General features: G+C 44.6%; 1 protein-coding gene across 2 annotated transcripts in view; it reads right to left on the reverse strand.

Moving 5' to 3' along the window:
• Nucleotides 1-26,778, reverse strand: part of SHISA6 (shisa family member 6) — a 308,461-nt gene that overhangs the window by 160,343 nt on the left and 121,340 nt on the right. Inside the window, exon 3 of one of the 2 annotated variants that reach the window (XM_053569795.1) lies at nt 7,785-7,880. The exons of the other annotated variant lie outside the window; for it this stretch is intronic. Coding sequence (XP_053425770.1) covers nt 7,785-7,880 — 96 coding nt within the window. The remainder of the gene's footprint in view (nt 1-7,784; nt 7,881-26,778) is intronic. 2 annotated transcript variants of the gene reach the window in all.

The raw sequence follows: 26,778 nt of genomic DNA on the forward strand, positions 1-26,778 counted from the left end.
TGGATGGTGCCCTCAGCCCCAAACCTGGATGATGCCCCGCTCTGCTCCCCATCCTCCCGCCCACCCCTCACTACGCGGTGGAGAAGTACAGGAAAGCAGCTCCCCCAGTAGGCACTGGCTACAGGGAGGCCATTCTCAGGCAAACCTGCACTTCCAGGCTCCCTGTTGCCATGGAGACCAGATGCCTTCTGAGCACTGGGCTTTATCTGGAGTCCAGGCTTTGAACACCTTGGAACAGCCAAACCCACTCACTCCCCTGGATGGCCAGACTATGAAAATATCTGACCAGATTCCTTTAGTCCAACACCTCAGACATCTCCCTTCTGCAATCCACTGAGGGTCTGAGGGCTCTTGCCCAAACCCTGGTGTGGGGGTGGCAGCCTGCCATTCCATGGGGGCCTATGCATACATACCCAACCTTTCTTTCAAAATCTTGTACCAGACAAATAGGCTCTTGGGAGAGGTGAGGACAGCCCCTGGGGGTGCAGGAGGATCAGCCCAGCAGTGGGGCTGTGAGAAGAGATGTGGAAAGACCTCAGAGGGCCCGGCCCCAGGGGGAGGGGAGTGTGGGGTGGGATGTCCATGGTCCATGAGGAGTGAGGAGTGCAGTGAAGCTAAAGGAAGTCCCTCACCTCAGCTTCGATCAGCCTCTCTGTTTGCTGCAGCTTCCTCCTCACACAGCCTCAGAAATCTTGTGCTGTTACCCCCACCCACCCCGTAGTCTACGCCTCCTACCTTGGCTCCCTCTTGCTCTGCCTTCTTCCTCTTCTCTGAATGTCCATTCAGACCCTCCCTGCCTGCCAACTGCATGCTTCTGTAAGTTATGAATGAAGCCAGGCCTGGATTTGCTCCCTGCTCAGAGGGTCAGAGATACAAGCAAGTGTTATCAGCCCAGCCTCTAGGATTCCTCCTCCTCCAGTCTGAGGGTTTGTGCTGCTGGGGCTGGGGGAATCTCTGCAGCTCCCCTTGTGGCTGACCTAAACTGGCACCAGGATGGTCATGTTTCCAGATCGGATCTTATTACCTGCACACGGAGGCCCTGGCTGAGCAGCAGGACTAGCCAGCCCAAGTGCCAGCCTAAGTCCCAGAAGCTTTACTGGGACAGAAGGAGGGATCCATTCCAGATCTTTCTGCCAGGTCTGGAAAGGTGCCCTCAGCTTCTTGCACTCTGGCCTAGTCTCCATCTCCCAGGTGACCTTGGAGCAGTCCCAACACCTTGCAGGGCTGTGCAGGTGCCAGCTCCAGGCAGCAGCACCCTTCTGCTGCTGCTCTGGACTCTGCAGGTTATTGTGAAAGATGCCTTGATGCTAGAAAGGCAGGGCATTCTCCTACACCCTCACTAGGGTGATCACCTATCTCCATTTGCCTGAGATGGAGGGATTTCCTAGGACCCAGGACTTTTGATGCAAAAACTGGGACAAACCCAGGCAAATGAGGATAGTAAGTCACTCTTGTCCTCACACACAGCTAATGATCTTGCTTGTCACCTCATGCAGCAGCGATCGCACATGCCCAACTGCCTGCACCTGCAGTCACCCCACCTACCTGACACCTGTGCTCTGGCAAGCCTCTCTCCCAGCCAAGACCAGCCCCGCTCTCCACTTGCTGGGCAGTAGATTCAATCTGCTCTCACTCACCAAGGATGTCGCTTCTGAAATACTTACTCCCCTCCCCCATGTATTCAATTTTCTCTTCTTTACTGGACTGTTCTTATCAGTGTACGGACTGTGATTTCCCCATCTTCAAAATCAAAACAAAACAGAAATCCCCTTTTTATACCATACTCCCTTCCAGTTAACTCTACGTATTCGCTACAGTCCTTCACATTAAAACTCTCAAAGAGTTGTCTATGCCTGTAATCGTCATTCCTCTTCTCCTATTGTCTTATTTTAAAATCTTTTATTATTTTTTATCATGGAGCATTTCTGACAGACACCAACAGAGGGGATGACAGAATGCACCCTTGTCTGCCTGCCACACTGTGTCCCCAGGTTGTGTGTGAACACATCCCAGATGTCATCCATCTTCTTTTGCAGTCATTGGGCAGATGTGTCCCCTCACTACTCCCAAACTGCTCTTTCCAAGCTCACCAATAACCTCCAAGGTACCAGGTCACACTCGGTGGCCACTTCTCAAGCTTCATCTCACTGGTCTTCATAGCTTGTAACAGTTGATTGCTCTCTCCCTTGGAAACATTTGTTTTTGTTTTTGTTTTTTTTCCACTTGATTTCCAAGACACCACCCCACCCTGGTTTTCCTTCTGCTTGGCAGCCTCTACCAGTCCCCTCCCTGTCTCCAGACCTCTCCTTGTGGGGGTGCTCAGTGGCCCATTCTTGGGCTTCTGCTCACGTGGGGAGCTCTTCTTACTGTCTGGCTAATGTCATCCCAGCTTCATGGCCATCTGCATGCTGGGACCTCCCAAGCTTATATCTCTGGCCAAGAACTTTCCCTTGAACTCAGCGTTTCCACATGGATGATTAACCAGCATCTGGAACTTCACAGGAAGCCAGACTGAATACATGCACACCCCCGATCTCTGCCTCAACCTGTTCTTCCCACACACTTCCGCCTTCCTAATATCTCAGCCCCTCCCCCACAAAGTTCTTTTCCATCTGCAAGCAGAAGACAAATCCTTAAATGCCTCACAAGGCCCTATGAGGCCGAGTCCCAGCCCCTGTCTGACCTCACCTCCAGCTGCTCCTGCACCAGCTCCCTCTGCTCTGGCCGCTCTGCTGTTGGCCACATAAGCTCCTCTGAGGCCTGCTAGATGCTCTTAAAATCTGCAGCTCTGCTTGCCTGCCTCATTTTGCAGCATAGCTCATAACTTCATCAGACTTACTTTATCGACTTACTTCTTTATTTATAATACGCATTTCTATCTTCTGTCACCGGTGCATCAGTTGGTCTGCTATATCCTCAGTGCCTAGAAGAGTGTCTGGTTTATAGCTGGTGCTCAGTAAATGTGATCTAATGAAGGACTGAATGAACAAGTGGGCAACAGAGTCTGCCTCTACAGTGTAAGAGCCCTCTGCAAGGGGGCAATCCTTGTGTAGCTCCTCCCTTCTGCCAAAGGCTTCAGGGGTCTCTCTCCCTCTCTCTCTCTCACACACACACCCTCGATCTGGTCCCCGGCATGACAGAAGGACCTGGTGAGTGGTGAGAGTACCCCAGGAGGTGCAGGCTGTAATTGGCATGACCCCTCCATGGCACTATCACAGCACTTTTGCTCTGCAGCGCAGTGGTACATCTGCTGCTGCCATCACCACTGGAAGGACTCCTCACCCAGCTCCGGTGTGGCCAGGGAAGCCCTGCTGGGGTCACTGGAATTGACAATGCTGAAATGTGGCAGCTGTCGGAAAGAATCCTCTGGCCTTCTCAACCAGACTCAAAAGCAAAAACAAAAAAACAACCAGCCTGAGTCTTTAACCAGACTGCCTAAGCAGACTAGGGTTTCTATAGGTGTGTTCCTGTTAGACAGACTCTGAAAATACACCTGAGGGGACTGGTCTTGCTTTCTGAATAGTCCCTCCTAGGCTGGCATTAGTGCTCTAACTTCTGACTCGTCTTTTTTTGTGACTTCCTGTCTTGCAGAAGGTGTGTCTCTGATAAGAAGAGTCATCTTCTGCCTGGTTTCTACCGCATCCAGCTCCCATGGCCCCACGACCCATCATGAAACTCCACCGTACAGGGCCAGATGAACAGGAGCAGGAGTCTCAGAATTGGTCTGAGATTCACAAAGAAACAGGGCTGACTGATGGTGACTTGGGCAAGTTACTCAGCCCACTCTGGGTTTCAAGTTTTTTGCCTGTAAAATGGCGACAAGAGCTCTCCCATGGGTTGCTGTGAAGGTTAAAACAAGGCAGTGTGTGTGAAGACGTGGTGCATAGTGAATGCTCAGCAAACGGAAGCCTGTGTCCTTGGGTTTGCATCGTGGTGGCCCGCGTGGCCTCTGTGGCTTCCTTGTGGTCTCACCAGGTGGGGGCCTGGGTAACCTCTAATTAACAAAGACTTCAGGGGAGCTGGGTCTAAGCTCTGGGTCCCTCAGATCTCTCAATGATGAACAAACAGGAGAGGTCAGAGGGAGGACTCAGAGCTAGGAGGACACACAGCATTACGTCCTCACAAGAGAGGACTGCAAGAGGAAAAGAATCACAAGGTAAGCAAAGAGTGCGCTGTTCAGTTAGGAAGTCCTGAAAAGGGATGTCGGAACTAATTCTGCCGCCCCTGGACCCTAAAGCAGCGCTGAGCGACCCAGGGGGCTGTCCAGCTACTGTGGGACCTCCCTTCCTTCAGAGCAAATTAAGCTGAGCCCCGAGTGGCACTTATGGGGGGACCACAGAGGCCTCTAATGCAGGGCTCTTCTCCATTCCATTGTGGGTGTCTAATTCTCTTCCCTTTCTCTATCCTTTGCTTCAACTCCACTTACTTTCTGATCTCTCTTCCTTCATTCCTTTCTGTACCTTCTTCTTACCGTGTTTGTAACCCTTCTGGGGATACCTGGCCATAGCATGGGCCTGCTATGACTCTGAGCACTCAACAGGTAGCTAACACCTGCTTTACAAGGTGATGCCACTGCCTGAATAATACACTCACTGAGTTTAACTTGTATTTCTAATCAGACTCTGATTATCCTTGAGCCAGGCATTGGTGGTCCCTGTTCTAAACAGTGCTGGGAGTCTCTTTTGGAAGCTTGGATGACATCAGTCTTGTTAGCCATTTTTATAGGCGCCAGGGGCATTGCAGAGATAGAAGCATGCTCCAGCATTGGGGGTGGGGGGAACTCCTGTGACTTCAGGGGGCTGAGGGCAAGGATGCATGTGGATCTCTCTGCTCTGTAACAAGAACTACAGATGCAGGAATAATTAAGTACTCTCAGATGAGGCCTCAGATAAGGAGATATTCTCTTGTTAGTGGGATTTAGAAGGTGAGGCAGCAGAAGAAAAAGGATTCTGACTGGGAGGGGGGGGTCCTATCTTCCAAAGCCCTCTGCTCTTACCTCTCTCCTGTTGGGAGACCCCATATTTTAGCCTAGGTGGTCCCACGGTTGTTGGCCAACACCTCCCTTCACAACTGCTCCCATCACTTTAGGCACCAGAACTAGTTCCAACACCTCTTCTCAGGACTTTCTCACTGAATGGCGCTCTCTCCCCTTTCCTCACACTTCTCGCTTCTCCTCTTACTGCCCTTTCTCCTAAGGACCTAGTGCTACATGTCTTGTCTTCCCTGCTCTGATTTCTGCCTCTGACTTCCTGCTCGTTCATCACTTAGCCAAGCCCTTCTCCAGAGATCTGAGCTGTCTAGGAAGCTCAAGCATTCCTGGTATTAGAAGGGATCTCTAGCACCCCCTACCCTCAAACCAAGTACTCGTACTTTCAGAACTTTAGTCATTATGGAAATAGGAAGATACCCATGAGGTATATTCCTGGAAAGAGGAGGTGGTGGAGGCCTGGGCTAGGAGGGGTGAAGAATCTGGTACAGACGGTGGATGGGAAGGACAGGCAGTGCATGCACAGAGGAGGGTGACGCCACCGAGCAGGTTAGGATGGCAGGATAAGAGGTACCAGATGCAGCCGCCCCCACGGCGTGAGCAGGGCAGGAGCCCTGGATGCGCAGCCAGCACTGCTCCTCTATCCTGCTACACTCATGCTGGCCACCTTGCTATCTCTTGACATAACAAGGAAGCGCCCACCTTAGGCCTTCCTATTGCTTCTTCCCAGGAAGCACTTCTATGCTTAATTACCATCTCATTGGAGAGGACTTCCCAGGCCAGAGCAGGTTCCTGCCACCGCACTCCCTGCCCCGTGACCTGCTTTAATTTTTGTGTCCTTGCACTTATTGTCAAGAATTTATTTTGTCTGCTTTCCCCAGTGGAATGTAAGGACAGGTTCTATTTTTTTACTTCTGAATATTGCTTGTTCATATAGCAGGCCTCATTAAGTATTTGTTGAAGGAATGCAGGAACCCAAAGCTACGATATTATATATGTATAAATATTATTAAAATATATATAGAGAGAGTTCTCTTGGCTGAAGTGTCTGGTGTTTCAGACTGGACCACCTACAAGGGGTAGGTACAAAGGTGGGAAACCACAGCAGTGGAGAAACCTTGGTAAGACTCACCATGTTCTGCTGGAAAAACTTGCATTTCTATCTCAGCTCCATTGGAGGTTGGTGTGTGGTAGGAGGTCTCCCAAATCGGCCCACAGTGTTTCCCAGGTTCTGGTATTCATACCCCTGTGTAGTTCCCTCTCCCGTCTAAAAGAGAACTGATTTGCGTCATCTGTAAGACTTTGCGAAAATGATGGCATGTAACCAACAGGCTTGGTCTTAAAAGACACTGTGGCTTCTGTCTCTCCCTTTCATGGATCACCAAGCACCATACAGTGAAGACTCTCTGGCACCCATGGAGAGAAGGTCACGTGGAGAGATCAACACCCAGCACTGTTTGAGTGAACCATCTTGGAAGCAGACCTCCAGCCCCAGTCCAGCCTTCAGATGACGCAGCCTGCCTAACATTGTGAGTGCAACCCTGAGTCCAAAGCACCCAAATTCCCACCCAACCCATAGAAACTATGTGAGATAACAAATGTTTATTATTGCTTTAAAATGCTACTTTTTAGAGTAATTTGTTTCACAAGGATAGGTAATTATCACAAAGTGGATGATTACCAGAGGACCAGCAATCCCAAGTTTGAGTTGATACAAGTATGACCAGGATTGTCTCTTTCAGCAGTTATCTGTTCAGCCCATTTCCCCATTTGGAGCCTGCTGGTCCCAAGTTGATTCTGCAACTCTTAGTAGCCACAAATGCCACCTGTATCCTCAATAAACTTTATTTAGACACAAACAGACACAACATAAAATACATACACAGATACAGATATTTTGTTTTCTCTATAGGATGAACAAACATCACACAGGGAATTTAAAAATTAGGTGCATGGAACGTAAAAAAATATTGCGAAGTTCCTTGTTTACTCACACTTGAAACAGACACATATCTCAGAGGAAGAAAGGGATACGCTTCCCTACAACAGAATTCACATGTGGTCTATAACAGCACTCAAGTGTTAGGAAGGTAATCAGAGGAGTTAGAGATCCAGTTACTCTTGACGTGACAGAATGCTCACAACACTAGTAGGACTCTGTTGAAGCAAAAGACAGAATCGAGGAGGAGTTCACAGCCCCTGCACAGATGCTCTGCAAGCTGTCAGCTAGGTCATAAAGCAGCTCAGCAGAAACACTAGGTTAGTTTCATCTTGTGGCTTGAAGGTCTGCATAACCTCTACCTTTGTGTCCACGTCATGGCATGTTTACAGAGATACACTTAGGATGCTGAAACTTCCCACATGCATGCTGGCTTAGAAACCCACAGTACAGAACATTGACATCAGTTTATAAAGTGTGGCTTTCAAAAATAAAAGGACTAAGAGCCAAGAGGCGAGCAAACACTTTGAAAAGGCTGCCACATCCATTGGCAGTGTTTCCTGCCACGCTGCCTGTGGTTCCCTCCCACAGGGGGCCACCGGCATCTGTGTCCTGCTTCCTGCCATGGCTGCAGCGGAACGGATGTCTCTTGGAAGTCTAATGCCCTCTAAAGTCACACCTGTGACCTCCTGGGCATGCCTGTCAGAAGCCACGCATGTTACCAGGATAAGCGGCCACGGAACCACCCCACTCATTCCTGTCCCGGACCAGCCTCTGGCCTCCACACCATCTTCACACGTCAGATCGGGGTTCCCTAGGCAACCTCTGTATTTTAGTAAAAAATGGTTTCCACTGTACCCTTCGTGTGTCCTCTTCCTAATGTGACAAATCCAGATGAGATGAAGTTATGGAGATCTGGTCCTCCACTTCGGTAAGCATCCTTCCCATAATGCCCTGCAAGAAGATGGGGCAGAATTACCCGGCACGTCCACAACACCAACACAGAAGGGGAAAGTGGCTCCGTCCCACCGTCAGCGGGGGCGTGCTCGCGTCAAACCGGCAGCTGAGTTGAAAGGTAGGATGAGTCAAGAGTATCTATGTACATACATATTATATGAGTTATATGTAAAATTTCATATTAACACATGTAATATATAATAACATATAATACAACATATATGTACATATATATCACATATTGTATATGCAATATATATTACTGAAAATATTTATATATATGCATATGCGTATATATATAATTACACAACACAGAATAAAGTCTCGGCAATGTTACGTTCAAAGCAGAAGAGGGCAAAGGAGGCCCGGGGCTTGATTTTGGCATTTCTGACCGAGCGCAGGGTATCCAGAACATGAGTCTATTTGTCCTCCCATCCTCTTCTTTGTCTCACCATCCTTCTTTCTCTTTTTTGCTTTCTGTATGTTTTTGCTTCCCAAAGCATACAGAAATGGGCTCAAGAGAGACTTCTCTCTGCACATACATGTTTAGGAATCCTACCACAAACTGAGGGACTACAGCCTGTGACCCTGCATACGTCCAACCTGAGCTGAGGCTGACAAAGAGAACGGTGGTTATAAAATGTTGGGAAAACACGCTTTTCCCTTCTTAACTTTCTGCGGTAAGAAGAGCTGATCCTCAGAGCGAGGGCCGGTTAGGACTGTGGGTAGAAATTCAAAGTAAATGCTCCACTTTTGACATTCAAAACAGGATTTCACAGTTCACTTGAAATACTGGCATTGTCAAGAAAGAAAGGCCTCCCTAAATCCTAAATGCTATCCTGATGTATGTACAATTGAAAATGGAGAAAAGCCGGGGTTTTCATGTTGCCACAAGAACATATTAAAAATCGTACTCATAACTACTATAATGTGTGGAACTACTTAAGATGCAATGTGAAGTTAAAAGATGGATGGGAAATGGTATATTAAATAGGGTCACAGTGCTGCAAAAATGCAAACCAGTGCATACAAAAAAAGGACGGAAAGAAAGCACCCTGAGATTTTGACAAGTGCCCTTTGGACAGTGGGACGTGAGTGTAATTTCTTCTCTCTTTTCAACTTTTCTAGACCTCCCAACTTCTTTTTTTCTATACAATTATGTAATATGTTTAATATAAACAAAGGAAATAAATGAAAAAAATGATAAATATAAACATAACCCAAATCACTTTTGTTCTTAGCACAGCACCCTCTGGGTCAGTAGATCCCAGCCCTGGCTGCATTCTGGAATCATCTAGGTACTTTTAAAAATACACACACATGCTGGGTACAGTGGCTCACGTGTGGAGTCCCAGCTACTCAGGAAAGTGAGGCAGGAGAATCACTTGCCCCTAGGAGTCGGAGGTTACTGTTGAGCTATGACGACACCATTGCACTCCAGCCCAAGTGACAGAGTGAGACCATGTCTCTCAAAAAAAAAAAAAAAAATACAGACCTTCTCCTACCTCCAGACACACTCCAGAGATTCTGACTCAGTGGGACAGGGTTCAGACGTAGGCAGGGATATTTTAAAAGAGCTCTCAGGTGATTCTAACGTGCCCTGTGCCCTACTCTAAGTGGAGAAACAACCGAAGTTTGGTTGACTCAGATAGGTCCCATGAGCACCTCTCCGGTGCCCGGCCCCACCCACTGTTTATGTTCGAAGGCCCAGGCTCTTACCCTGGACAGCAGAGCCCAGCCCTAGGCTCATCCTTGTTATTCATCCCAGTTCTCAAAACTGAGCCTGCATCAGAATTACCAGAAGAGCTTCAAACAGACTACCGGGCCCTGTTCCCAGAATTGCTGATGCGGTAGATCTGGGATAGGGCTCAAGAGTTTGCTTTTCTATCAAGTCCCCTGATGATGCTGCTGGTCAAGGGACCACACTCCGAGAAATGTGAGGATTTTTGTCACTCCCCTCAAACGCCCCCCACCCCGCCCCCCAGAATTAATTTCCTCATTCCTTAGAGCACAGAGCTTTCCAAAAGGAATATGCTTGCTGTAAAATACTGTGGTCCCAACCCATCATTTAGGAGAATATAATTACTAGAGTTAAACCAAGAGCCTTCTGCCCCTATCTCAGGCAACATCACAATTCTTTTTTTGCAGTTTTTGGCCAGGGCTGGGTTTGAACCTGCCACCTCTGGCATATGGGGCTGGTGCCCTACTCCTTTAAGCCACAGGTGCCGCCTGACGTCACAATTCTTAAAACTGAACTCTTTAGAACCTACAGAAATACATCCTCACTGTGGGGGGAGGGGATGGTCAGGGGGTGTGCAAAAGTTTGTGCCACCAGCTCCAGGAAAAGCAGAGATCCTGTCACCCTCTCCCCACCCTGCTCCAACTGCTAATAAAGAAGTAAGAAAAACAGGACCTGGCTAAGCACGGTAGCTTATTCTTGTAGTCCCAGAGGCCAAGGCAGGTGGATCGCTTGAGCTCAGAAATTAAGAGATCAGCTTGAGCAAAAGTGAGACACTGTCTCTACTGAAAATAGAAAAAAACTAGCTGGGCACTGTGGAGGGGCCTATAGTACCAGCTACTTGGGAGGCTGAAGCAAGAGGATCACTTGAGTCTGAGAGTTTGAGGTTGCTGTGAGCCATGATGCTACGGCACTCTGCCCAGGGCAACAGAGTGAGACTCCATCTCAAAAAGAAAAAAAAAAAAAGGAAGAAAAGGACTAATTCAGAACCCTCGTAAATGTGGACCTTATTAATTCAGGACTTGTGGGTACATCCTGAAGAATTTGGACTGGTTTATTTTTGTGTTCCTTATAAATAACATTTTTGATAAATAAATCAATACCGAGAAAGACAGAACATAAAACAGAGCCTGTGCTGCTTACAAATCATTGTCATCTGTCAACTAAAATCAGGGCCCTCAGGTCTGAGTCTTGCTCTAGCACTTGGGCATGATTTTTGTTTGAAAGGAGCTGAAGTTTTCAGATCATCTACTATGAGCCAGGCAGAGAGATTGAGCCTCTGCAAATATGCCTTTTTTTTTCTTTTCACATAATAAAAGCTAACATTACATAGCATTTTGCAGTTTACAGAAATCTTTCACATAGACTATTTAGTTAAAAGTACAATCAATACTGTGTGGTTATGTTGATTATTGTTACTATCCACCCATTTTATTGATAGAAAAACTGAACCCAGGAGGCTAAAGGTGACAGACGACCCATTTGGCACTGGCATTCGAGGCTTCTGACTCCAAATTCCATGTTCATTCTAATGTGCACACCTGGCTTCACTTACTCCTCATGAGAACCCTGTGAAAAACAGTGATTGTCCCAAGGTCATGCAGCTAGTCCATGGAACATCTTGAATTCTAACCAGGTCTAGCTGTCTTCAAAGTACATGGTCTTTCTACAACTCTTGCCTGAGCCACCTCGCCTCTGTGGCCTGAATGGGTGCAGCTGTGACTGTTCCCTGGGACTATAGGCAGGACACAGTGGAAACATCATGACTGGAGAGTTCCACTTGGTCATACCCAAGTTCAAAGAAGTTGAAGCTTATAAGTACCAGGATTTTGAGTGAGGGAAAAAGAAAAGAGGCTAAGATGTACTGAGGCAGAACCAAGAGGTTTCTTTGGTCACATCAGTTTGGGAAATTAAATGAAAAGCTACACACACACACACACACACACAAGTGTGAGGATTCTCAGAGGGAGAAAGCACTGAACTCTCTACAGAGCCTTTTTATGCTTTTGAAAGGCATCTCTTGGGATGCTTTGGGGAAAGCTTCCTGTGAGGTCAAGGTGGGAGAAGGGCAGTGACAGTCTCTGCTTTTGTCTGAGCTATGATTCTCAAACGTGAGCGTGCACCAGACTCTTCTGGATGGTACATGGATTCCTGAGTTAGTGGGTCAGAGGTGAGGCCTGAACATTTCCATGTCTAACAAATTCCTAGGTGATGTTCTTGGGTCTACAACAACACTTCATGAACCACTGTTGTTTGGACTAGTAATAGGTCAGTCGTCAGCTGAACCTAGGGCAAGGTTTAGAATGATCTACATGCTCTGCATCCTCCTGAGTTTGTCACAAACAAAGTCAGCCTGAGGGAAGAAGAGCTGGCAAAAGCGGAGCTCCATTCAGGTAGATGGAGAGAGGGGAGTCAGCAGAGACTCACAGAGAGTCTGGGGGTTGATAATGTGAATGATAGGAATGACATCACAGAATTCATTAGTTGTAACACAAAGAACCACCTCCTTTCTGTCCTGCAGCAACTACTCTGAGACTCTGTCCAGCAGCTTACTATCAGGGCAGGAGGGCAAACTTTGGCCAAACTGCAATTCCAGAGAAACAACCCTATACTCAGCAAGAGCTCTGTGAAGCTCCTGATCCTGTGAGCACGCCCACATCACAGGACAAACACACAGGAACTCAGGGGCTTTGGAGCACGCCTGCCCCCTTCACCTCCACCACCGACAACCCTCTTGAAAGCAACAAAGATTTAGCTCCATCTCAGTCACTGCCCTGGCTGCCTTGACCTCCTGCCAGAATTCTATGCCCTCCCCACATCTCAGTAGAAACCAGGAGTCACAGGGACAGTGTTGAGGGACAACTGTCCCCAGACAGGAGGCAGATTAAAGCTACAGAGAGGCCAGAGGCTGGCTCCCTGAGTGGGTGATGCTGCTGGCTCTGATAAGGAACAGGCCAAAGGGGATGTCTCTTTCTGAAAGAGATTTGCTGCAAGAAATGGGAGGAGCACATGAGATCATATCTGAATGGGGATCTCTGTAAGACTAAGGAATTTTGCATCTGTTAAATCTGATGGACAGCCATGGAAGGACAACAAATAGATTGGGTCAGTTCGCCTGGGGTTGCAGAGCTGACGACAGAATGGACGCAAAAGGAAATCAGGAGAGTCCAGTCCAGTGAGAGAAATGCATTAGGTGCCTAGCAGGGAAGGACAGAGATAAAAACTGTGGCAGAAAAGACAAGACAGAGAGGGAAACCCAAGGAGTCACATGTATTCAGAATAAGAGACAGAAGGGGTAATTCGGAAACAATAATTGAAAGTCAAAATTCCTTTTTTCTTGAGTAGATGGAAGATGTCAGTGTTTAAATTAAAAGAAGTAATCAAGGGGCAGGTTACGTATTAGAAAGGACCAACATTCAGATATACTCTGGTAAAACGCCATTTAAAAGAAAAAAAAAACAAAGGAGAAACTCAAGCCAACTGCATAAAAACATGAAACCTATAAAAAAAAATGAAGCTTTTAAAATACTTTGAGATCGGGGTGGCGCCTGTGGCTCAAGGAGGCGGGAGGTGGCGGGAGGTGGTGGGTTCAAACCTAGCCTTGCCAAAAAAAAAAAAAAAATACTTTGAGATCTTCTTTTCTGTAAAGGTGAGACAGTATACTCATTGAGAGACATTCTGCCTGGGACCCAACTGACAAGATTCAGCCTCTATGTCCTCAAACGCAAAACAGAAACAATAGTGTTACCCATTTCATAGGGCTGTTGAGATGACTAAATGAATTAATATATACATATAATTTATATTACATAGCATTTGGAACAGTATTACTAGTATTATTTGTTTGCTAACATTTTTGATTAGAGATACTTTGATTCTATTCTTCTACCTCAAAATTCATTGAAAATAATGAAAAGAAGGGAGGACAGAAAAACTTTTTCAGAAAAAAAGGCCAGGCTTTTTTACTAAATAGGATGGGGAAAATATATGTACATACATGCACACACGTGTGCAAATATACACAAAAACGCATACCCAGAAATCAATTTAAGTGAGAGTAAGCACCTAAATATTAAAAAAAAAAAAAACACCTTTAACATTATTAGAAAAGAATAAGGGAAAATATGTTAGTGACCTTAGAAGAGGAAAAAAAAATTATTTATTTATTTACTTTTGAGACACAGTCTCACCCTGGGTAGAGTGCCATGGCGTCATAGCTCACAGCAACCTCAAACTCCTAGGCTGACGTGATCCTCTTGCTCCAGCCTCCTGAGTAGCTGGGACTACCGGAGCCCACCACAATGCTCAGATCAGCTAATTTTTCTATTTTTGGTAGAGACCAGATCTCAATCTTGCTCAAGCTGGTCTGGAACTCCTGAGCTCAAGTAATCCACCCACCTTAATCTCCCAGAGTGCTAGGATTACAGGTGTGAGCCACTGTGCCCAGCCAGGAAAGCATTTTTAAACAAGACTCAAAAGTCATAAACTAGAGAAGAAAATATTGAAAAATTGTAAACTGTGATCCATCAAAAGCCATTATGAAACCTCAAGTAAAAGGCTCGAAAATATACTTACACGAATTTCTCCAAAGCCTAAATAACTTCAAATTAATAAGAAAGAAAAAAAAGGCAAAAGAAATGAATAGGCAACTCACGGAAGAGAAAACTCAAAGGGCAAGCACATATATGGCAGTGTTCAATCTCACAAGTAATAAGGAAAATTCAAATTAAAACCATAATGAGATATCATTTCACACCCAATAGACTAGCAAAAATTAAAATGCCTGAGACTACCAGCATAAATAAGCTGAAATAAGAACTCATGTAAACTTCTAGTGGGTGTATAAATCAATACAACTGCCCTGAAAAGAACTTTGGCAACGGCTGATAAGTTTGAACCGGCCTTTGTACCTTCTAGGTACATACCCTAGATACATCCCCAGACATGCACACAGGCAGAAATGCACCAGATTGTCCATATGCAACACTGTTCATGACAGAAACAAACTGGAGGGAAAAATCTATATTCCAACCAAGAGAAAAGTCATAGAGAGTGGTGTACTCAAACAATGTAATCCCACACCACAGTGCAAGTCAAATGGAATGAAACGAATCTGAGTTGTAAATATCAATATAGATAATTCTCTGTTGTAAGTCTCTGAGAAAACAGGATGGCATTGTCGGAGAGAGTTTTAAAATATGCAACATAACACTTCATATTGTTTAAGGAGATGGGCGCAGTATTCCATACATAGGTGAAATTCAGTGAAATGATAGAGATTTTAATATAACAGAAATTCTGTAGGCTAGGAGGGAAATGTAATTGAGAAAAGGCGTAAAAGGTACTTCTGTCTTCCATTTACTATGCTGGGAACTGGAGACATGCTTGACTATTAAACAATTCTTTATTTCATTTTGTTTATAAGATACGTCAGTGACTTTCAGTGGTGTGCCGTGAGAGGATCTTAGGTGTGCTGCGAAATTTTTTGAAGATCATTAATTAAATTATTTTCTAAAGAAGTTCAAACCATACTAAGTATATTCTTTTTTTTTTTTTTACTCTTTTTTGTTTGTTTTTGATGAATGTAATTCAAGAGTGCAGTGGAAGTTTAACTATAGGTTCAAGTGTGCCTCAAGATTAGAAAGGTTGGAAAACCCTGTGAGATAGCCAGATATAGAAAGATGATGAGCAGACAGATTAATAGACTGATGGGGGTGGGGAGGTTAGTAACTGTTACTTAAAGATTGTATCATTGCCCAATTATCCTTCAAGAATAAAGGCAACAAAATCTCCAGTTTTAAGAATCCACGAGTCCCCACTGAGGAGCAAAAAATACCCCCCAAACAAAACAAAACAAACAAACAAAAAAAAAAACCACCTGCTAGGGAAATCTGTGAAGCAAGAAGTAAAACTATTGACTTTCTAACCATAAATATATTTTTGGTAATCTTCAAGCACTACACAAATCCAAAAACTCATTAAGAAAAGATTGGCAAATCAGATTACATATTTTTTTTAACATTTAATGCATTATTAACAAAAATAAAGTTAAATGATGCTGGAGCTGCCCTAGAAAATCTAGTGTGCAAACAGGGCAAGAAAATACACTGTGGTCATGAAACAAAGCCAAAAGCACCTTCAGGCATGGCAGAGCCACCCCCCACCTTCAGAGCCTGCTTGCAATGTACAACATGCCCTCAGAATAGGCACAGAGCTGACAAGCTGGGAGGGAGTCTGCATGGTGCTCAGACCCTGCTATGCGACCACATACACTGCTGATCTTCCTCTGGGGGGAAATATACCACATACCAAAAATATAACACATACTAAACTCCAGGGACATATCCTCAATACATGGAATAAAGGGCTTTCTCCTTTGTTTACAAAAAGCTCAGAAAAGATATACCTGCAAAAACAAATGAACAAAAAACTCTTAAAAAGAAAAATCCCACAAATAATAGGAATAGGTAGTTCCCTTCCCACCAAAAAAAGAAAAAAAAATTTAAAATCTGGTTATGTGCGGTGGCTCACGCCTGTAACCCTAACACTCTGGGTGGGTAAAGACGGGTGGATTACTTGAGCTCAGGAGTTCCAGACCAGCCTGAATAAGGGAAAGATCCCATTTCTACTATCATAGAAAGGCTAGCCAGTGCAGGATTGGCTGCAAGTAGTCTGCCAATGAAGGTCATACTAAGGAAATTGAAGTCCATCCATACAACAAAACACTATGGAGCTGTTATAAAGAATGACACACAGCTACATGTGCTGACATGGGAAGATGTCAAAAACACAGAAAGTTTAGAAAACAAGAAGCGGGTCATCTAGCAATGCTTCAGCATGATCCCTTTTTCAATAAATAACAATAAAAAGAATACACACGAAGAGAATATTAATAGTCTTCCAGGTAGGATGGTCTATACAAACATTTTTTTTCTGGAAATAATCATGAAAATAAATTATTAAAATTTTCCTTTGAGGCCAGGCATGGGGGCTCACACCTATAATCTTAGCACTCTGGGAGGCTGGGACAGGTGGATTGCCCTGAGCTCAGGAGTTCGAGACCAGCCTGAGCAAGAGTAAGATCCTGTCTCTAAAAACAGCCAGGCGTTGCAGCGGGCCCCTGTCGTCCCAGCTACAGGGGAGGCTGAGGCAAGAGAATATCTTGAGCCCAAGAGTTTGAGGTTGCTGTGAGCCATGACTCAATGGCACTCAACCAAGGGCCACAAAGTGAGACTCTGTCTCAAAAAAAAAAAAAAATAATAATCATAATCATAAAAATAAAAAACAACAAAAAAACCCACTTTACTTTGGTTTCCTTTGGGGAAAGGGGCTAGAGTGAAAAGTGGGAGATGTTTACCTTTGATTTTCTTTACTACTTGAATTGTCTAAACATGTATGTGTGCTATTTTTATCTTTGTAATATTTACAATGTATCTGGAATTTTGAATTGGGGATGGGGGCCATGTTTTCTGTTTTTTCCTTTGTACTTTTTAATATTTTATATGAAAAAAAAATCCTAATAAACCTCCTTTTGTAAAAAGAAGTACGAGGGCCAGGGAATAAGAGGGTCCACTTTTCCTTGTGTAAATGGCAAGGCATTTATCAAAGGTAGATGCTAATACCTAACTTCACAGGAGAACCATGGGGATTAGCCAGATCCTGTGTACAAAGCGTTTCCTGTAATTCTCTGCACCAACAAAGCCTCAATAAATGGGAGCTGCTCTTCACATTAGGACCATGCAGGGAACTCCCCTGGGTCCCCTTATTCTGCACTTGCCCTAAGCTGACCTTGGGCTAGAAAGAGGCAAGAGCAGAGGGACCTGGAGAGAGCAGGGCTTTGCTATATGGCCTGAGGGCTCTTTCCCCTGGGAAGCCCCAGGGCTTCCTCCAGCTCCCAGGGACCTACAGTGCTGACTCTACACTTTGGATGGGGATGGGAGCCAGGAGATTTCTGTTCCTCTGTGCAGCCACTCTCTTTTGGGTGAATAAGGCAGCTTCTGAGCCCATTCTTCCAAGAAAACTGGCACAGTCCGGGTATAACTGCAGGTTACACTGACCAGGACTATTAGCTAGTTTAAAAATCTCTCAAGAGCAGCTCCTAGCACTGTGTTACTTTATGTGATAATGCTACTGCTTGCTCACACAAGCCCGTGCAGACTGTCTGCTCCACAGTCTGTGAAGTTAGTAGAGCTGTTGGCAAATAATCTGCGTGAGTCTGAATAACTCCCCTCTGGTGTCTTTCCTCTACCTATGCTGTACCAGGGGAGACGAGGGGCTTGCTGACAAGTGCACAGCCCACCTGGGGAAGGCCAGTTGTCCACAGCTGTGAGGGCTCAGGATAAAGCATCTCAGCTCGCCAGAACCACTGGGTGACCACCTGGCTCAACAGTCTCATAGGACAAAGGAAGAACTGTAAACTCAAAGGATGTGAGTAGAGGCATTCTCAAGGTCACAAGGGAAATAGATTTAGAAACAGAAGCCCAGACTCTTGACTTCCAAGGTGGTACTTTTCCTCCTACATCTTCCCTAGGAAAGCAAGAGATCTTGCCATGTACAGACGAGTGAGGAAAACAGGTGCAGGGTAGGGGCAAAGAATCTCAAATCCAGCTTGATGACCGACCATCCAATGACTGGGGGGATCCTCCCTTAAGTAGTTCTTAAGTAAACCCGTTTCAATACAAATGAATATCCCCTAAATCACTGTTTTGTTAGTTTGGATTTTTTTTTTTTTTAATGGTACTTTGTATTTGAAACCAAAACAAATGAACAAACAAACAAACAAAAAATGAATGTTCCACCAACTCTCCAGCTCCAGTCCTGGCCAAGGGCAAAGTTGGCGGGGGTGGGGGGGATGTCAAGGACAAACTCAAGCCCAGGGCAATCTCATCCACTGCAACTGGGGAGCTCCACTGTGATTTCCATGTATCAAAGGCTTTGGGGTTAGATTTTTTTTCTTAAAGAAACCATTTCACAGTTTAAAAATAAAAGTTTGAAAACCACACCTCTCGTGTACTTATCAAAAGGATGATTGGTTGGAGGTGGTGATGGTATTAATCTTCAGATTAATCCTCCTACCCCATGCCATGGAGATAAAATCAGAGAATGCTGCAACTGAAGGAGTGCCTTGGTCACCTTTTCTAGCCTTCATATTTTCTGGGGAGGAAAGTGGGGCTGGGGAGGAGGAAGACACAACAGTCCAAGGTCACAGGGATAAACAGTATCTCTGACTTCACACACCAGAGCTGTTCTTAATACCTGCAGCCCACAGCCTGCTCTGCACTGGACGAAGCAAGGCAGAGGCTAATTTTTATTTCCAGGGACCCCAGTGCGCCGCTTACTGTCTCCTCAGATACGCTGGCTGCAATCCCCTTGGAAAGATGCCCAGTGTTTAACCAAATTCCTGTCTCTGACTACAATGAGCACTTCAGAGTGGTTTCATTGTCCTGAAGAAGACCCAGGTAGAGGAGGCAAAGGACCCGGGCACTCTCCATAGAGAGAGAGGACACTTCCTCAGGAGAACACACGTTACACCCCACAGCTCTACTAAGAAATAATGGAATGGGTCAGGCGCCTCCTGTTGCCACCTGCAGCTGTGTGGTGTGTCAGCCTGGGGGGCCATCGAGCCCTGCCTTCCTCTGTTTCTCCATCTCTTGCACATTCTGCAGAAACACCGAGCTCCCAGGGAGTGCATCCAAATTAGTGAAGTTTAACTAAATGACCCTGAGAAATTGCCACCACCTTATGTAATTTTGTCATGTGCCTTTGGACTGAGACATTGGTGATGAATGCCTTTTATTATCTAGAGAAAAATGTTCGAAGAAAATATTGACATTATCTTTATTTTGCAGTTGAGGAAAGTCTGGGAGAAGTTAAATAAATACACAAAGTCACAGAGTGACTCAACTGGGATTTAGGACAGTCTCTAAGTCCCCCGTCTCTCTGTACTAAAGTTTCTTTCCATTCTGCCTTACTTCCAGGAAAGCTAGAAGGTGCCAAATGACCCCAGACCTACCTCAGTAACACACAGAGGATGAGAGCACAGGCTTCCAATAGATCAGTCTGGTTCCGGCACCAACTAGATGGCTCTGGACACACCATTCATGCCTTCTAGGCCTCAGTTATCCTCATCTGCAAAATGGGAACGATGCCTGCCTCATAAGGATGTGATGAAGATTAAACTAAATGCAATAATGTGTACAAAGCACAGAGCACCTTACATTTATTCAATAAATATTTACTGCTACTACCATTATTATTACTACTACTATCATAGGAGCAAATCTCCTCAAGGATACTGAATACTTCAAAATAATCCAGAAAAAAAAAAAAAAAAAAGGAAGGGGTCTTTATGTTCAAAATTATTCAAACCTCCAGGAAGCGCTCTCATCTAGCCCTATTTCTGTAAGAGTGCCAAGGCCGACACTGGTAATGTCACTGTCTCTTAGTTCAGGGCTCTCATTTGCCCCAATTATCATAGGTGTGACTTGGAAAAGACAGACCCCGCCCCCACCAATCTGGAGGGGATCTGCAGGAGCAGACACTCAAACCCAGCTCATCTCGTGTCCAGAAGGAAACACCCCATTCCACACCTGCCTGCACTTGCTTCTCCGTGATTCTGTGACCCCCACTTTACCCCTAAAATGCTGAGACATTCCATGTTTGTGTGGGTTGGACCATGTCTTTGGCTCTGGGAATAGAATTTTGCTTAGGGGTACCCAGAGTCTTGCACTGTGTTGTCCACAGGTAGCTACTTATGTAGGGTGTCTGGGGGTATTTTGTCATCTATTCCTTCTGATTCTTCAGAAAAGAGGGACACAGGAAAGACCTGGGGTTAGATTAATGAAGCCTGGAGGGGGTGACAGAGCTACAAGCTCTCTAGCGGCTGGGAGCTTCTTATTGGCTGTGCAATCTGGGACAAATTACCTAACCTCCCAGCTCACTCATAGAGAAAATGGTAGAACCATCTCATCGGGTGAGTGAAAGGATTCAATGAATAAACACACAGAAAGGTTTTAGAACAGTACCTGGATTACGTGAAGCTCTGCCTGTTTCAGTATCACTGGGACCACCACGTGTCACTTAGAATTAAGGACCACAGGTACCCAAGGGCCCTTCAACCCTTTGGGAATTCTGCTCTCCTTCACTGTAACGTTGGCTCTTCCAGTGCCCACGCGTCTTTTGTTGTTTCTCCTGGTTCCTGTTCCTTGTGCCTGTCAGCTGATGACCTTGCCTCATGAGAAATGGGGGCAGCAACAAAGGAACTCTCTCTTGCATGGAGAATTTACATTCGTCCTATTTCTGTGTCCTTTTCTATTAAAGTGAGCAAAACGTCCTTGTTCCTGCCTTAGCCTACCTACACCCTTTTATCTTCTCAGGGACTTAGCTCCTAAAATGCCCCCTCTCCTCTTTTATCATCTATTTCTCTCCCTCAAGGGGCTGGTTCATTCTTCAATTTCTCCAGACTCTCACCACTTTAAATGCAACACCCCCCCCTTCACCCTGTGCCCCCACCCTGGCCATGGCCTCATTTCTCCACTGTCTTTTACAGTGAAATTTATCAAAAGTGTCACTGGTGGTAACTTTCTTCCCTTCACAGTTTGTTCTCACTTCTTTTCTGTCTGCTATCTCTTCTGTTACTCTTGTCAACACCATATGCTTTAAGGTCTGCCCCAATGAAGTCTAACCTCATCTTTCACCAGATGTATCTGCAAAAGTCCTGCTTCCAAATGAGGTCTCATTTATAGAGATGGGGCTCAGGACTTCACTATATAGTATCCTTTAGGGGAGGGTAGGAGGGTGCACAATTTAACCTAACAATGGTAAAAAAAAAAAAAATTATTTCTTCAACCCTGCAAACTCTCCTTGACTCTTCTCTTGACCTCATCCTCCCTATCACCTCCAAGGCTGTCAGGATGACCTGTAGGCTTCATCTCGCATCTGTTCACTCTTCTTCATCTTTTCTGCCACTGCCTAGTCTGACCACATCCTTTGTCTGACCTGCCTTCCATGTCTTACCATTTTGATGTCTTCTCTGTGTAACATGCATAAAAGTAATTTCCTAATTTTCCTAACAAAAATGACATCTGATCATGCTTAAAAATCTTCCAAGGATTACCCTCAAAACACAAATGTACAATATTCTACAAGATGTGGCCTCATCAGCTTCCCTCCCTCATACTCCCTCGTACTCTTGTGCCCTGGGCTCGCTATAGCCACCATGAATTCTTTCTGTGCTACAAAGGTGCCCAGCTCATGTCTGTCCGATAATCTTTGCACTTGTAGTTCCATCTTCCTGGAACCCTCAGATCTTTGCAAGCCCAGATCCTTCCTGATCTTTTAGGTTTTATTGTGATTGTTACCTCTTGAGTGAGACCTTCTCTAATCACCCCATCTACTATTGTCAGTTCCCTTACGTTTTCTATCACATCTTTGTATTTTCATCACAGACCTGTTTATTGTTAGGCAAAACTATCTTGTTCACCAATTTGGTTATTATTTATTGTCTATCTTCCCCCTTTTACCCTAGAATTTATGATCTACAAAAGGGGGGCCCAGTACCCAAAACAGTGCTGAGCACACAGGCTGTACCCATTGATAGATGTCAATGAGTTGAATTAATTTCTTCTCTCATATTCTTAAATCTCTGCAAACTTCCTAAGAGATCTTTACTCCATTAAAACACACATATTTTTTGATAACTGCAACTAGCAATGCCCTTCAATGTAGGACAACCTTAACAGAGTAAGGAAATAGCCTTATCTGAATTATATTAACTATAGTAATAATAACAGTAACAGCAGCTGTAATACATACTATTTAATACTAAGTGTATTTGCTATGTCCTCTGTCTTGTAATCACTCTCTCATTTAATGTTCTTAAAACTTCTTGAGGTAGACAAGAATATCCTTTATAGGTGAAGAAACTGAGCCTCAGAGGGCTTAGATTCCATGTTCCTAGTCACATCCCTTATTAACAGAAGACTTGGGGATCATACACAAGGTTTTTTATGGTTTTTAAAAAAATCCATGCTTTTAACCACCTGAAAAGTACTACACACCCACCAGAATGGCAAAGTTAAAAAGCCTGACAACAACCAATGGTGGTGAGGATGTGAAGCATCTGGACTCACACACTGCTGTTGTGCTGGGAGAATGGGGACCGGAGACCCCATTCTTGGCAAAGGAAAGCACCCCCAGAAAAAGAGGAAAACTTAAAAAGTAAGCTGAGTGAGTCAGAACAAAGAAATGTCAGCGAGTTTACATTTAAGCTAGCCATTGCTAGCAAGCTTCCTGCCTTTTCTGAAATTCTAGCCTGTTGGGGATACAGCTTACAAACACCCTGCTGCGTCTGTGAGAAGTCTGAGGAGAGTAATGGCCATAGAAGAGATATGACAAGTCCTAGAAAAGATACATCTTCTAGAGCATTTCCTGCCCATTAAACAGGCAAAGAAGACACCCATCGTGGAGATTTGCATTTGTTTGGGGCAGAGACCAAGGGAGTAGCTCAAGCTCTGAGATATAGGCAGAAGAGCTTGCATCCCTTATAGCAGAGGAAAATTCTCTGTGGGGGTGTTGGGAGGAAAATGCCTCCCTCCCACGGATCTCTCAGAGGAGATTAAGGCAGGTGGCATTTTACTCCACAGAGAACTAGTGGAGCTTAATGCCTCCCTAGAAATCTGTGTGTGTGACCTTAAGCAGGAGGCTCTCCCAATACAAGGCTCAGATTTCAGATTACTGAAGGTCACCCTTAAGGTTAATAATAATAACAATAGAAGCTGATATGATCAACCCTAGAAACTGCTGATGTCTTTGTTCCCTCCCTCATCTTACCCTCTGGGCAAATAGACTTCAATAAAATCAGAGTGGAGCAAACACTCTGGGCCATTGCCAGAATCCCACAATGGGCAATGGATCCCTGAGCTCCCACTTTTAATCCTACTCTATGTCTCTTGTCTTTCTTTACCATCGCTCCTAACTTTATGTTTCCTCAGCTGATCGCCACCAGTTTCCACAGGTCTCAGTGGACACTGCTCTTAGGGTGGGACCCCGACAGGCAGGGAATGTAAAAGGATAAGACACTTTGAAAAGCTGGCTGGTACTTTGTACTGAAGATAAAATATTCCTGCTCTACGTTCCATCAGTTCCATAACCAGGAGAAAAAAATCTATAACCAGGTATGTGCAAGAATGTTTACTGCAGGCTTATTTAAAATAGATAATATGTGGAGAGAAGGGAACACTTTCACACTGTTGGTGGGACTGAAAACTAACACAGCCTCTTTGGAAAGAAGTCTGGAGAATCCTCAAAGAACCGAAAAAGACCTCCCACTTGACCCTGTAATCCCCATACTGGGCATCTACCCAGAAGAAAAAAAAAATCATTTTATCATAAGGACATTTGCACCAGATTATTTATCACAGCTCAATTTACAATTGCCAAAATATGAAAGCAACCTAAATGCCCATCAACCCAGGAATGGATTAATAATCAGTGGTACATGTACTCTGTGGAATACTATTTAGCCCTAAAAATATGGAGACTTTACATCTTTTACATTGACCTAGATGGAGTTGAAACACATTCTTCTTAGTAAAGTATCACAGGAATGGAAAAGCAAGCATCCAATGTATTCAATACTAAGACAAAGCCAGTTGACGTATTAACACACACCCACACAAGAGAAAAATTCAATTCAATTCAAGATGGGGAAGGGGGAAGGAGGGAGGAGAGAGGAGGAGAGAGGGGAATCAGTGTGTTCCCACTTAATGGGCACAATGTGGGGGTACATGGCACACCTCCCGGGGGTGGGACACAACTACAACTGGGACTCCATCTAACAAATGCAAACATTGTAACCTAATTCTTTGTATCTCACATTGACCCGAAACAAAACAAAAATTAGATAATAATGGAGATTACCAGAATGTCTGTGAAATGGTGATTGAATAAATATACTGTGGCTTATATACAAAATAAAATACGACATAAAGTGTGAACTACAGGCAGATGTAACAAAACGGATGACTCTCACGAATGCTGTATTAGGTGCAAAGTCAGACCGTAAGACAGTGCCTGCCCAATACGTACCGCCTAGTTTCATTTACATGAAGATCAAGATCAAGTTTTTGTGAAAGAGTCCCATTAAGAAAAAATCCTCCAAACCAGACCAAGCTATTTGATGACAGAAGTAAAGTAGTAATTATGTCTGGGGGTTAAAGTTAGACTAGGAATGAACACAAAGAAACCTTCTCAGGAAATGGAAACTTTCTACCTATTTTTCCCAGGTGCTGGATAAGTGGGATAGATGGGTGGACAGACAGGCAGAAAAAAGTCATTAAGTTACATACTGAAGATTAGGGCACTTTCTATATTTTAATATTTATGTTCTAGCTCAAATTTTAAAAGTCCTTGCTTGTAATCTATGTGTTAAACTCTCATTTTTACCCCAATCATAACAACAGGAAGGCAACTATTAGTGTTCTAGTCCCTTAAATGTCCATATTTAATTAGTTTATAATCCACAGACCATCAGAAGAACAAGGGAACTAGAGGCCACCAAACTTTACCTCCTTGTTATAAAAATGAGGAAATAAATCTAGAAAAAGAAAGTGAGTTGTAAAATGCACAGAGTTTATAAGGGGCATGGCTCGTCTAACAAACTCTAGTTCCTACCTCCAACTCTAGTTAATGTTCTTTTTTATATACAGCATGGCTCAGAAAGATAGTCTTTGTAAGCAAGATATTCTTCTGCAGACAAGCCTCTTTGCAGAGATTTAGAACGTGACTCTGGGAGAGATGATCCCATGATAATGAACAACCCAGAGTTCTTCTTTTGGGGTGGAAAAAATGAATGCACCCTGGAGCTGGCCAGGAAGGAAAGGAGAAGGGATTCCCTGTGAAGAATGGAGCAGAGGCATTAGTTCTGCCTCTAATAAAGCTGTACTATCCGAGCCTGTTCACAGGGTGAGAAATGAGGGAAAGAGACTCCAGGAGAAAGGGGACTGTACATGCCAGGAAGCAGACGGTGTTCATCTCAGCGGCTGGCCTGAAGACATTTACTCCACTAATAAACTTAGTGCAACCGTTGACAAGGAGTTTAAGACTCAGAACTCCTTCTAACACAGCAATTCAAGTAAAAAGAATTGTTTTCACTGAGAAGTAAAGTCAGGCTAAATCCAGAAGACGTGATAAATCTCTAGGGGTAGGAGACCTCTGCTCCCAAGGGCGGGCAAATATTAATAAAACAGTAACCACTTTGGATGTAGCACTTGGCAATATGCTTTATATAAAAATCTCATTTAACTGAACATCTGAAGCAACAACACATGAGATGTATTAGTTGCCCCTAGATGACAAATAAGAAAGATAAAATCTTCCTCATTTTAGATGATTCGTCCACAACCACACAGCTCGTAATGTAGGTAGCTAAGGGTTTGAGGAAAAAGTAGTTGTACTCCAAAGCCTGTGGTCTTTCAGCAGGATCAGTTGGTGCTGGAAATAAAGATGTATTATACGATAAGGAATTAGTGAAAGCATCCGAGAGCAGGTCAACAGAGGTCACATCCAAACAACTGGGCTCAGGAACATGAACATGGGCAGAAGGTCAGTGGTGAGAAGCAGAAAAAGTAGTGTGTTCAACCAGCACCCCCCAAGGTGATCATGGCTTGTAGTCTGCTTCACACAAAACAATCAGGGAAAAAAGGTCCCCTGAACTCTGACAGCTACAAAGTGCTCCCATCTCTGAGTGCCCACAGCAGTTACTGGGTGCTTTATAGCATTGACAGAATCCTTCCTCCATTGTTCCTATGGTGGGTGCATTCAAGACTATTCACTGCACAGCAAGGACCAAGTCTGACCATTACTGCTGTCCTGCAGTAAGCACAGTGCCTGGCACCTGGGAGTGGGAGCTCATTGTTTGTTGAATTACGTAACACACACCCGTGTCCACATTCTAATCATTTGAAGTTCTTGGAACTTTCATGTTTTATCTACATATACAGAAGTGCAAGCCCCCATCAGCTGAGTAAGGAAGCCACCAAAAATTGCTTTTGCCTCCTAGAAGATGCTCCCTCCAAGTTATCCATGTTAATTGCCTCAATTTTTAAACTCCCTTGGAGTTAAAAGTCCATGGACACAGATTAGACACAATGTTCATTC

Source organism: Nycticebus coucang, chromosome 18 (genome assembly GCF_027406575.1).
Source record: "Nycticebus coucang isolate mNycCou1 chromosome 18, mNycCou1.pri, whole genome shotgun sequence".
Classification (NCBI taxonomy): domain Eukaryota; kingdom Metazoa; phylum Chordata; class Mammalia; order Primates; family Lorisidae; genus Nycticebus; species Nycticebus coucang.